The following is a 14,652-nucleotide window of genomic DNA, read 5'->3' as shown; positions in this document are numbered from 1 at the left end:
TGACAACAACAACAAAAAGCAGTTGTTGCTCAGTTGATTCCATCTCATGGAAGCTCTGTGAGCCATACAGTAGAACTGTGCTTCACAGAGTTTTCAAGGCTGTGACTTTTTGGAAACATATCATCAGGGTTTTTTTCTGAGGAGTCTCTTGGTGAGTTCAAATCTCTAACCTTTCTGTTAGTAGTTGAGCCCTTCACCATTTGCACAACCCAGTGACTCCTTAGATGCTATAAACCCATTACCACTGAGTCAATCCAACTCATAGACACCCTATAGGACAGAGTAAACAGGAAACCCTATATATGTCTATATAGTGAAACCCCACAGGGTTTCCAAGGCTGTGATATTTACAGAAGCAGACTGCCACCCCTTTTTCCCATGGAGCTGCTGGCAGGTTTGAACCACTGGTCTTTTGGTTAGCAGTCAAATGCTTAACAACTGCACCCAGGGCTCCTTAGATGCTATAGGCTTACATAAACATTCAGAATGTGATGTACATCTTCAAGGAGCATATGTTTTTAGCTAGAGAGCTAAAACATATACAAAAAAGAGACAAAATTAAATGGAATATTTGAATAACAATTTTGGAACAAGTAAAAAATGTTACAGACTGCTGCAAAAAAAAATCCTTAGCATAGGCATAGTATTCAAAAGAGGAAAGTAATACTTCAAGCTGGAGAGATGAGGAATTCTTTTGCAGAGATGATGGAACGTGAATAGCGTTTTGAAGGAATTGAAAAGGTAGTGAACACGAGGGTGTACATTTCAGAGAAAGAGGCAATTGGGAACAAAGAAAAATGCACTAAGAGTAAATGCATCTGAAGGAGTTCAGAGTATAGGAGGAGAGATAAATAGAAAGGTAATAACTATACACTTATTACATATTTACTCTGTATCGCTCCCAGTCTAAGCTTTGATTTTATTAATTCTTGTTATTTTTACAACAATACTATGAAGGCAGTGCTATTCTCACCCCAGGCCATTGATGAGAAAATTAAGGTTCTCAATGTTTAATTAACTTGTGCAAGCCCACACAGTAGTTTATGGGAGAACCAGAACTCAGATTCAGATGATTGGATCCACAGTCCATGTTCGTGAAGAGTATGCAAACAATAATAACGGCAACCCGACAACTTTCTAAATGTTACGTATTAACTCATTACAGAGGGTGGATTAGTTTCCTATAGAACTTTACCTTTACCATGTGGGTAATGAGAAGTCATAGTCAGAGTTTATTTTGAGGAAGTTAAACTTGGTAGCCATGTGAAGGATGAAATGACATGGAATTAATCAAATATTTCCTTACAATAATGTATGGATGCTAATTCAACTGAAGGAAGAACCACATCTAAGTTTTGCAGAAACTCACATGAATGCAGGTTATTTGTATCACTACATTTCTCTGTGAGCATTTTTAAGAGAGATGAGTATTTCTCTGAGCTATGAAAAAAAAAAAATCCTCCAGAAATACAAGCTGAATCAAATGTTTAGTCACTGGTCAATATAACACTTCCTACTGTGGTCTTTTTCTAGAACTTGTGAGGGGTTTCCACATTTTCATCTGGAACATCTTGTTTAATTTCCAACAGCTTTGGGAATTAACTAGTTATATTTTTTATACTAATGAGTATATATTTTGCTTCTTTTACCCCTGGTTATCATGGAAAAGATTCCTTTCCTTTGTTTTTGCTTTGTTTTGTTTTTGAAATTTGAAAGCTAGATGGTCTAAATAGCAATTAAATCAATTGAAATTACTTAGTCATTTAACAGCATTTATTTAGTACACATTGCCTTAGGCATATTTGGAATATGTAATTTAAAGGTTAATAGAAACTGGAAGTTGAACAAATGCTTGGAACTCAGTTCAAACAACAAACCTTGTCAGGGTGTTTAGATGACTTTAGTAAGTGGTATGTATGGTCTGATTGACAAATGAAGAAATGAGAATACATAGAAATGACAAAAAGAATGGAGTAGAAGAAAATAAGCACCTCACTTACACTACATAAATACTTCATTGGATCAGTGAAAATGATTTGAAATCTTTATATTGAGAGGCTCACCATACAAGCACATTACCCAGGCACTAATACAAACTTAAAAGAGATATGTGGTGACAGGCAGTTCTGCGTAAACACTAGATTTTCTTTAACAGATAATAAATCTCAGGGAATTTTTAAAGTCTTTTGGGGCTATTGTTAAAATACCTCAATGAAGAAAATAAATAAGAGAAATACATCTGGCTGCAAAGAACTGCTTAAAATGTGGCAGACACCTGTGGTTGTACAGAATCTTATTAAATGTTAAACTTCAGTGATTCAATCAAAGCTTTGAAGTGAATATTTCATTAGGATAAACATGAAAGATCCAGGAAAAGAAAAGTTGATACCTTTCTGCTCCTTTTATCTGATGACTTATTTTCTGACACTGAATTCTTGGTAGATGGGTTAATATATCGGTTTAAAAAATAAATAAAAATTCGGTTTGGTTGAAGATCAGCTTTAATTTTCTGAACACATGGTAACTATTATTAGGGAAATTGTTATTAGCATTGTTATGGCTACTTTCCTCTCTAACTTGAAATTAATGATAACTTAGTAGAAAGAATCAAGATAGTGATGTTACAGAAACACACACATACACATTTGCCATTGTACTTACTTTTGGTTACAACACCTTCTAAATGGATGATATTAGGATGATCAAACTGCCCCATGATACTTGCTTCACCTAGGAAATCTCTCCGTTGCTTTTCAGTATAGCCTACTTTAAGGGTTTTGATAGCCACAGGTAATTCTCTTTTTCCGGGCAGTTTCAAACGTCCACTACAAACTTCACCAAATTCACCTTTTAATAAGAGGAAAACAAAAGGACAAACAAAAAGGCACAAACTCATTTGACATGCATTTTTATTATAATAATACTTGAATGTACGTTTGTATTATTAAGATTCTAAATAGCTTGGCTTTGGTTTGAAATAGCTTATTTATTTTTGGTTACAACAAACTGCACTAAATTTCCAAGATTTCATTGTCATATCCAGTTAGTGTTGACATTTGTAGACTGAAAAATGCTCATCTGAACTTCATTGTCAATGTTAGTAGAAATGATACACTGGGAAAACTAATCTACAGATGGACATACAATATTTGGGGGGTAAATTTCATTCATCTCACCTACAAAAACCTTAATGGAAACATTAGAGAGAAATTACAACCAATTGATTTATAATTACTTCTTTCTACCTTCTCTGGTAGTAGGAATAATGAGTAGATAAAAGGGGAAAGGCTTATAGCAGGATAAAAAGAAAATACTTTTAAGAAGGGATGACCTGCAATTAGAATAATTTTATCTTTTAATTACATAATACTTTCGGTATTTGGGTATATATATCCAAACTTATATATATGTAGATAGAAAGGTAGACAGGTTGTTGGAGATACATATATATATACACACACACACAAATATAAAAAGTATGACATAATTAAAACACATAACCCAGTGCCATCGAGTTGATTCCAACTCATAGCGACCCTATAGGCCAAAGTAGAACTGCCCCACAGAGTTTCCGAGGAGCACCTGGCGTACTCGAACTGCTGACCCTTTGGTTAGAAGCTGTAGATACATATATGTATTAAAACATATATGTGTATACATTTGTGTGCACATACACACACACGCACACACATATGTATATTTACCTATTATAACCCCAAGTTGCCTTAAATGCTAAATTAGCAAATACTGAATCCATTGCTCCTAGGGAAAATACAGGAGGTTAGGTTCCTCCAAACCCCTGGACACAACATTTTCATCAATCAATCAATACACAACCTTGCTTTATGTGTGTTCCTGATTATGGGCGCATTATTTAATATATATTGTTCATTCATTAATACTGACCTCATGGCCAACAGCATAATAACTTATGCCCGAGAAAACATATCTAACACATGTATTTTACCATAAGGCACGTTTGGTACAGAGAGTGGGTCCAGAGAAAAAAAAAATCATAAGGATGAATTTTCTAAATTGGTTCTCAAGTCTGACTAGTCTGAAAAGTGCTGATGACTTTGCCTTTAGTAGTAAAGAGGGCTAATCCATGGTGTGAGATGGCAATATTAATATGCAAATTATCACCACCAATAGATCAGGTATTGGTGAGAAAGGAGCCTCTGGGTGATAGCATGTTTGATATTTTTCTATAATTTTGTCAGAATGAAAGTATAGGGAACCTCATTGGTTGGTTCCACTTTCATTAGACAAAGCAGTGGTAGAAAGAGATGATCTCAGGGCTTCAGAGTCATAGCTCAAGTGTCACATAAACAACCTTAAAATTTCCATTTGTGCTATGAAAGAAAAACTTAATTCTTGTAGTAACAAAGCTGATATTGCTGAAAACCAAATAAAAGTCTTATTTAAAGAGTAGCTGAATTACAGTGCCAATGAAATTCTCAACCTCAAATGGCATCTGAGGTTAAAGTGAGGACATTGATTGGGAAGAAATGAGATCCTGAAACTTGGGATGGGGACACATGGGCAGATAATCAGGAAGCTGAAGACACTGAGCTCCTAAATTCTGTTCAATCATTTCTGCCAACAGAGCTAGCCCTCTTACTTCCATCTGAGGAGATCGCTCTATGTCAGCTAAGCAACTCTCTCCAGTAAAACCATTATCCCTCCCACTCCCATCCGATGACATTAACCCAGGCTAAGACATCCAAAGTACAACTCTGTCAGTGATAGGATAATATTCATATACCTACAAGGAAGTCCAGTTAATGCGACTATTACTCGAATTTATACAACAACCACTAATGTCAAAGATGAGGAAATTGAAATTTTTACCAACTTCTGCAGTCTAAAATTCATAAGACAAGTAATCAACATGCATTGATAATTACTGCTGATTGGAATGCAAAAATTGGAAACAAGAAGGATCAGTAGTTGGAAAATACGGCCTTGGGGACAGAAATGATGCCAAAAAGCACGTGATACATTTTGGAGGACCAACAACTCATTCATTGCAAATGACTTTTCTGAACAACAAAAACAGTGACTATACACGTGGACCTCACCACATGGAATACATAGGAATAAAGATGACTACATCTATGGAAAGAAACCATGGAGAATCACAATATCATTAGTTAGAACAAGGCCGAGGGCAATCTGCAGAACAGAACATCAATTTCTCCCACACAAGTACAAGTTGAAGCTGAAGAAAATTAAAACAAGTCCACAAGAGCCAAAGTACGACCTTGAATATTTCCCACCTGAATTTAGAGACCATCTAAAGAATAGATGTGATGCATTGAACACTAACAACCAAAGACAAGACAAATTGTAGGATGACATCAAGGACATCATACACGAAGAAAGCAAACCATCATTAAAAAGATAGGAAAGAAAGAAAAGACAAAAATGGTTGTCAGAAGAGACTCTGCTACTTGTTCTTGAAAGTAGGGTAGCTAAAGCAAATGGAAGAAATGATGAAGAAAAAGAACTGAACAGAAGATTTCAAAGGGCAGCACAAGAAGACAAAGTAAAGTATTACAATGCAACATGCAAAGACCTGGAGTTAGAATTCCAAAAGGGAAGTACAGTAAGCATTTCTAAAGCTGAAAGAACTGAAGAAAAAGTCAAGCCTGTAGTTGCAATATTGAAGAATCCTCTGAGCAAAATATTAAGCAATGCAGGAAGCATCAAAAGAAGATGGAAGGAATATACACAGTCACTGTATCAAAAATAATTGTTCAACTTTCAATTATTCCAGGAGGTAGAATATGATGAAGAACCAATGGCATTTAAGGAAGAAGTCTAAGCTGCACTGAAGGCATTGGTGAAAAACAAGACTCCAGGAACTGACAGAATATCAATTGTGATGTTTCAACAAAAGGATGCAATGCTGGAAGTGCTCATTCATCTGTGCCAAGAAATTCGAAGACAGCTACCTAGCTAACCGACAAGAAAAGATCCATATTCATGCCCATCCCAAAGAAAGGTGATCCAACAGAATGCAGAAATAATGAATAATGTCATTAATATCACACTCAAATAAAATTTTGCTGAAGATAATTCAAAAATGGTTGCAGTAGTACATCAGCAAGAATCTGCCAGAAATTCTAGCTGGATTGGAAAGAGGACTTGGAAGAGGGATATCATTGCTGATGTCAGATGATCTTAGCTGAAAGCAGATAATAATACCAGAAAGATGTTTATCTATGTTTTGTTGATTATGCAAAGGCATTTCACTGTGTGGATCATAACAAATTACGGGTAACACTGAAAAGAATGGAAATTTCAGAACACTTAATTGTGCTCATGAAGAACCTATACATAGACCAAGATGCAGTCATTCGAACAGAACAAGGGTATACTGCATGGTTTAAAATTAGAAAAGGTGTGCATCAGGCTTGTATCCTTTCGCCATCCTTACTCAATCTGTATGCTGAGCAAACAATCCTAGAAACTGGACTAAATGAAGAAGAATGAAGCATCAGGATTGGAGGAAGGCTCATTAACAGCCTGCATTACGCAGATAACACTACATTGCTTGCTGAAAGTGAAGAAGACTTAAAGGACTTACTGAGGAAGATCAAACACTATAGCCTTCAATATGAATTGCATCTCAACACAAAGAAAACAAAAATCCTCACAACTGGACCAATATGCAACATCATGATAAACAGGGAAAAGATTGACGTTGTCAAGGATTTTATTTTCCTAGGATCCACAAACAATGCCAATGGAAGTAGCAGTCAAGAATCAACCAATGTATTTATTTGGGTAAATTTGCTGCAAAAGACCTCCTTCAAGAGCTAAAAACAAAGATGTCACTTCGAGGACTAAGGTACACCTGACCCAAGCCATGGTATTCTCAATCACCTCATTTTTCATATGAATGGGAAAGCTGGACAATGAGTAATGAATACTGAAGAAGAATTGATTTCTTTACATTATGCTGTTGGCAAAGAATATTGTACACACCATGGACTGCCAGAAGAACAAACAGATCTGTCACGGAAGAAGTACAACCAGCATGCTCTTTATAAGCAAGGATGGCAAGAGTTTGCCTCAGGTACTCTGGACATGTTATTAGGAGGGACCAGTCCCTGGAGAAGGACATTAAAGCCTGGTAAAATGGAGGGTCAACGAAGAAGAGGAAAATCTTCAATAAGATGGACTGACACAGTGGCTGCAACAATGGGCTCAAGCAAAACAGTGATCGTGAGGATGGTGCAGGACCGGGCAGTATTTCATTCCATTGTACATAGGGTCACTATGAGTTGGAACCAGCTCGATAGCACATAACAGCAACAACAAAGCATATTACAGCCTTTTTTTTTTTTCATTTAGAAACACTAGATATCAATTTAATACTATGCTGTTTTGTTGGTGAAATCACCAACAAAATTATCAATGAAAAGCACAAAAATGTGAAAAACGTGTCATTAAATAGACAGTGGAAAAAAGAATATTTGTTTTTAGTACAAAAGCTGAAATAAGAAGGCAGAGCATTGCCTTGTTTGACCTCATTGGTGAACTTGTGGTAGGGCAATTCAAACTTTTCAATGCACTGTGCCTGTCTGCAAATGATGGTGAAAATAGAATATAACATATAGTTTTTTTTTTTAGATAGTGAAACATGGTAAGTTAGAACATTTGCTGATTAAGCATGAACTACACAGAAGGTAATGTTGAAAAGCGCTCAATTATATATCACTTTTGAAAGCAAGCCAATCACCTAAGATTAAAAAAAAAAAAAATTCTGTTAGATGAAGACACTGTCATTGATATATTACATGCTGCGTTACAAACACAAATTCAACGTTAGAGTTATTGTACCTGCTCCAATAACTCTTTCAATGGTGATACATGAAGCTTCTATCTCCTTGGCAAATTCATGGACAGCTTGATTGGGGTCCTCATAGGTATGTGGATCAATATAGGTTCTTACTCCTGGCAGTTTAACTGTAAAAATAAAGAGGCATTATAATAGATGTGGTTGAGATGGATGAGAGAAATTTTTAACTTTATTTCAGATGCTACTATGGCTGAATCTCCAATCTCTTGAAGTGGCTGAGCTACAAGAATAAGCCCTCTCCTGAGTTATGAGAGTCATTTGTACAGCTTTATAAACCTGGATCGTTGGCATACACAAGAAATGTAAATGATCCAAATAGCGCCGTGACCTAACATGACCGAGCAAATGCGTCTTTCAATGATAATGTTCAAATTGTTTTTCTTTGCCAAACTGGACAACGAAAGGCTAGTGGTTAATTTGTTAGTTTGTTATAGCATATTTTACATAGAAATATAGTCACACATTGTTAATGTTGGTATTACAAAAAATAATTGAATATAACTTTTCAGGTGGCGTAGTGCAACAATTCTGAACTAGAAGCCAAAAGAGAAAAAGAAAGTCTATTTCTCACTCTACCTCTGTGGCTACATGATTTTATGCAAGACTCATACACTCTCATTTTCGTTACTTTTAAAACCAGTTGCCTTCTAATCAATTCCAACGCATGGCAACCCCACGTGTGTCAGAATTGAACTGTGTTCCATAGAATTGTCAACGGCTCATTTTTCAGAAGGAGCGCAGCAGGGCTTTCTTCCAAGGTACCTCGGGGTAGACTTGAACCTCCAGCCTTTATGTTAGCAGCTGAGTCTGCTGTTTGCACCAATTAAGAACTGATCACCTTAAAAGGCTGCCAATATAACCCTTACAATGTTTTCTGAGTATATATAACATTCACTAAATTAAAAACAGGAAAATAGACTCTAAGCATAAGTTATAATTTTAATGATTTTGATTTTTATAGCTATGACAGAGTGACAGAAGCAAAATAAACTCCTTTAGTCATATACTCGGCAAATTATCCTATTGAAATTCTTAATAGTACTATTTATGAAAAAAATAAACCTATTAAAATACCACAATTAGAACTCATTCAGGCTACCATGTTTTAGCTACTTATGAAAACATGATTTTCTGCATGTGTTAAAAGTGTAGTCTCTTTCAAGTTTAAAGTAAGGTTGCTGCATTAGGATCTGCTCAGGGAATTTTCTGGTACAATGCTCAGAGAAAAAAGAACTGAGAAGTTTTATTCATTTAAAATGGTGATGTTACATAATGAGTGATTTCATTCACTGTGTTACAAGGAATTAGAATTAGCTTGAAAAGTTGGTTTAAACTATAACATCTTTTCATATTAAGCAAAAATTTTTACTTTAATAATTATAAAGAAATTATGCATTCAAGAGTTGAGTAAACCATCAAGTTGCTGCCTAGGGCCAAGTTGAATGGTCCATTTGCTTTATAGGAATGTAACAAAACACATTTTAAACACTATATTTTTGGTCAGTTACTGCAAATCCCCTAGCCTGAAAAGAAACCAAAATAACAATAAATCTACCCTCCACCCTCCTCCCTTTTTTAAAATTTTGTGCGTATTTTTTACAATTTGCTTACTGTGCCCATTATGAAAATGCATCTTTTCCTCTTCAGGATCTTGTTTTGCTTTGCTGTAGCCACACCGCCTGGAACAGAGTAAGCTACAATTAGCCACATCTGAAAGTGGTGAATCGCATTGAGCCCAGAAGGATGAAGTGCAATTGGAACTATTGCCAACCCTAAGCTTTTTTTCACACTAGTCATGTGAAATAACACTAAAGCTCCTTTTGGATGAATCCTATATCCCCAAGGCAGTATGCCTCACTCTCAGCGAATAGTCTTGCCTGAAATTTCACTGAGAAGTCTGAAGCCATCCAAATCTTTTTTAATTTCCCTTCATCATACACTACATACCAAACATTTGCATATGCCCTTCCCTTTACTTTTTTGCCATCTCAGAGGCAACTGTGGCTTTTTTCAGGACAAAACGAGGAAATTAGGCCTCTGATCCAGTAGCCTCCCACAGTCAAGTTTTAATTAATTAATCAATTGAAATCTCTGTGGTTCTGGAGCCTTTACTTTTTCTACCAACTCTCTTCCACTCAGACCCTTACCACAGCCCCATCCTCCTGTAATCCCTCAGCTCTTCTCCAAACCTTAGTTTTTTCTGGTTTTCTCAACTACCCACTAAATTACAAGCCCTTGCCACATGCTCTATTACTGGCAACAGTTTATTCTTCTAAGGTTCACTGATGGCATCGTAACTTCTAAATCCAATGACCTTGTCTTAGTTTCTACTTATTCTAAATGGGCTGAAATTCCTAACTACTCCTATTCTGACTCTTCTTGCTCTTCGATAAATTCATACACAGTCATTTTGATAGGATCTCTGAATGAAAACTCTCTCCTGACAATTCCATTAATCTCCTTCCAAATAATTAACACCTCTATCACTCTGGTTTGACTTCTTTTGAGGGCTATGTATGCTCTTACACTTGATAGATTCCTTTTATGGGGATATTCCATTGGCATTTCAAACTTAATGAATCTGAGAAAGAGATCGATATCTTTCTCTTTACTCCACTCAACCCTGATCTTCCTTCCTCTTCACCTGTTAATAATTCCACCACAGTCTAGGTTCTCTAAGATCAGAACTTTTTTCTGTTTCCTTCACAACCAATTAGCCACCAAATACCAAGAATTATACAACTCAAGTATCTTTAGGTCCATATCTTCCTTTTCATTAGCTTTTCTATCTTCTTAAATAAGGGCTTGATATTTTTCATCTCTTAACAAAAGTTTTTTTTTTTTTTTTTAACAAAAGTAACTCTTAACTGATGTTCCTACATTATTTCACTGCTTTCCTAAACTGTAATATATGTCTGCAGCCAAATTTTTATAAATAAGGAACTATTCTATTGTGTTTATTACCTGCAACAAAACCTTCAATAAAGTAATAAAGATTCTTAAATGCACATTCCAAAGTCACATTTCCTGCATCATCTTCAACTGTTTACTTTTAAGTATACTAAACTACAGGGTCTTTATGAATTGGAATCAAGTAATTTTTTTTTTTTTTTTTAACTTTATCCTCAAGTCTCCAAGACATTTCCCCATGCTTCCTCACCTTTGCATATACTGGTTAGTTCACACACAATTTTCTTTCAAACAATTGTCAATAATCAAAATCCAGTTGAATTATCCTATTTTTTTTTCCCCCCTAAATCTGTCAACTTAATGTGATCTTTTTTCTCTCTGAAACTAATTGCTTTCTGTACTACTCTGGTGGTGTGATTCCCACTCTATAGTGCATTTATGGTTATTTGAGTATATGTCTTGGCTCCCTCACTGCTAGTCATTTTTTTGAATGGCAGCAACTAGTATTTATCTACACATTCTGCAGAGACCCAGTCCCTGGCACTAAATATATTTGTCACATTGATGAATGAATAAATGAATGAGTGAATGATATTTTGATTGTGTCTACACAATGACAGGTGTTTGGGGAGTGAACACGCTGATGAATCTGGTTGGATGTGGCACATGATTAACCATATAACATACAAACAACTGAATAAAATGAAAATATTTAAATTATTTTTAATGAAATGCTAAAGAAGTGATTTGATTATCCATAGAACTCCCACCCCAAAATTGAGTTTATTAATAACAAAATTGCCATTCATTTCTGTAGTTCAAAAAAAATGCAGCCATGATGGAATGCTAATAAAATATTTTCATTAAAAAGTTCATTGAAAACCATAGTATGATATAAATGATATGCCCAATAAGCATATACTAAAGGGGACTTTTCCTTGATTACATATCCTAGGTTTTTATTCTTTTAGGTATTAGTATATTTTGGTATAAAAATGGAAACCTATTTTATTCTATGTCATTTCCTAGTATGCAATTGTGTATAATTATTTTAAAAAATAGTTAATGCAACCCACATTTTTTTTGAAAAATGATATTGTCTTTGCTTTATCATGTTAAGTAACTGACATTAGTAAACTACAACTAGTAATTTTTGAGCAAACTTAAAACAATATAGTATGTTTTGGATGAGCTAAAAAGTCCAGTGGGAATCTACTGGTTTTCAAAATTTCATTCATTACACTTAGATGCATTTGTCATATTGGATCCATTAACATATTTGAGGCAATCACCACAGTCAAATAGTGAGAAAAAAATAAATGAAATCATACTGAAAGTGTACTTGGTCTACTAAAACTGAGATTCAAGTTATTTTAATATGTTGCTTATAATGTTACTAGATAAAACTTTATTATGTAGGTGGCTCGAGAAAGAGCATTTACTGATGTATTTTCACCAATGTCCTGAGCGCAATTGTGTGAAATCTTCTGGAGATTTATGTCATTTATATCATCCTGACAAAAAACTCTGTTTAGAAATTCTAAAGAGACCTAAAATGTATACAAGTTTTACAGTTTACATTAGAAAACAAACATCCCTTCCACCTTCAAATCACCCACCTTTAAAACACACACACACATATTAAATTTTTAAAGTCGTATCCTGAAATACCCTGTAACATTAAATAAGCCTCATGGAAATGTAAATTGCATGCAAATTTCTCACATGAAAATGGAAATAAAACATTGGATCTCATCTAAAAAAATGTTTTGGGAATACCTTGGTGAGGAGCGGTTAACATTTTATTACCTAGGGTGAGAGTCCGGAGAGCAACAGGAAGAAGTTATTTTTGACTATGGGCATCTCTGGAGCTCTATTAACATATACGGCTGCATGTTGCATTAACATATGAAATGAGGTTCTGAAACCCCTCAAAAGTATCATTAAAACAAGTCTCAACAAGGTACAGCAAGTAAATGTGCAGCTGGCAAGACTGGGGCTCAAGCAGTGGTTCAGCATCACTAGCAAAGCATTGCAGGAAGCCTGTTCATTCACTATCAGCTCTGTACCTGCTCCAGATGCATAATTTTAACCAATCAGACACTCAATAAATACGCTGTTCTGTACATAAATCATGCTCTCTACCTCCTGGAACCTATTTTTTTTTTTTTCTGAATGGAAAAGAAAGTTTCTTCATTTTATTTCCTTTCACAATTTTAATGAGCTTTGAAACTATTGTGATAAAAATATCTGTAGTGTTTGTATTTAGAGGAATCTTCAAACCATTTATATTCATTTTCTTCTAGAAAACAACTTGGTTTTATTTTTTAATAATGGAGGTGGGCATGAGAAGCTATATTAACATACAAACATAATTCATATTAATTTATTACTATTATTTATTAAAAGATACAGGGAGATGCTTAATATATAAACATAGCAACGACTTTATGGATAATATAGAAGAAATGAACTCGTTTTCTCTCATACTATCGTAATAAATTGGGTAACACATCTCTGATAATGTTAATGCTGACCTTAAAAACTTGACCCCAGACTTAACATCTAAATTTGACTAACTGAAATTTCCATAATACATTAAATAATAAACAATAATCTTTATGTATGTATGGATTTGCTAAGAAATAATTTAGTTCTTGGGTGTAAATTTAGAATTTGATAATAAATTTGGGGTATGAATGTCAAGCCCTCTAGAATACTAAGTGATGCACAGAGTCAGTAAACTCCTTAATGGCACTCTTGAGGACAATGATGAAAAACTAGTGGAATGGAATACTCAAAAGAGAGTGTAGAATTCTTGTTCAACAACAGCCTCCACAGAACTAGTTTGTTCCACTGCTTTAGTTTACAGAAAGACTGAATACTTTTTCACCTTAACTTCAAATAAGGTGGGGTGGTATGCCAGACTGGGAGAAGGAAAGGTTTTGCATTTACTCTTTTTAGAAGAGTAAGCATATGCAGTGTCCAGTTCAGGAATGGACACTCCTCTGTTGTTCTTCTATTTTCCAGATTGATTAAGAAATTATTTTTCTGTACGTTGTAAAACTATTAAAAAAAGCAGCAAACTGCAAGAAATTACATTAGAGTCTATATGACTTTCCTATGGAAAATAAACTCTTCACTGTTTTAGTATCTTTGAAAACCACATTTCTCCACATGTGCACGTACTCTTGTTCTGAAAAAATGATGACACCAATCATTGCATAACATTATGTTTACAAATATATATATTACTGGAATTTTGAAAAGAATCCATTACAGCTTTTGCACAAATACTCTGTTTTATTCATGTCAGGATTTTCCCCATCTGAACAAGGGTGGCTTTAATAAAAGGCCAGCTAACAACCTCATGAAATAAAGAAGTGGGGCTTTCTGCGTTAAACTAATGGCTGTTAAGAACATTAGGTTACTAATATAGCCAACAAATATTTGACAACACATTATGTTTTGTTCTGTGGGATAGCATTCTTCAATAAGAATGTGAGTGGATAATCAGTAAAATGGGACTTCGGGTTTTTAGGTTTTCTTACTAGCAGGACCTTGAGATTCTCATCCAAGTTTTCTTCACTTATAATACCAGAATATTGGAATTTTGAGTTTCCTGTAGATATACTTAAATTAGAGGTGAAAAAATATGACCAATCTATTAAGGGAAATGGACTTTTGTGTTGAAAAGCTACACTTTTACTGAATTTGGGAATGGGGTTATGAATATATCCTATAAAGTATATTAGGTTCCCATCTCACATTCTATGAAGGATACTAACCATCCTATGACTAATGCCAACAAGAGAAGCTAAGGTATTGGTTATCTTCTTTTTTCATATCATTTTGTATTTCCATATTATAAA

The 14,652-nt window shown here is 34.8% G+C and overlaps 1 protein-coding gene across 8 annotated transcripts in view; it reads right to left on the bottom strand.

Annotated features, from left to right (window-relative positions):
- EPHA5 (EPH receptor A5) overlaps positions 1-14,652 on the bottom strand; it is a 407,780-nt gene that overhangs the window by 47,884 nt on the left and 345,244 nt on the right. For 7 of the 8 annotated variants that reach the window (XM_049886190.1, XM_049886191.1, XM_049886192.1 and 4 more), the window contains 3 exons: positions 9,482-9,549; positions 7,852-7,977; positions 2,662-2,847 (listed from right to left, as the gene is read on the bottom strand). In XM_049886190.1, coding sequence (XP_049742147.1) covers positions 2,662-2,847; positions 7,852-7,977; positions 9,482-9,549 — 380 coding nt within the window. Of the gene's footprint in view, positions 1-2,483; positions 2,848-7,851; positions 7,978-9,481; positions 9,550-14,652 lie in introns of those variants that run through there. The other variant, XM_049886197.1, reaches the window with a different exon arrangement.

This window comes from Elephas maximus, chromosome 5, assembly GCF_024166365.1.
Source record: "Elephas maximus indicus isolate mEleMax1 chromosome 5, mEleMax1 primary haplotype, whole genome shotgun sequence".
Lineage (NCBI taxonomy): Eukaryota > Metazoa > Chordata > Mammalia > Proboscidea > Elephantidae > Elephas > Elephas maximus.
Note: the sequence above shows the minus strand (reverse complement) of the source record. Positions and strands in the feature narration are given on the sequence as shown.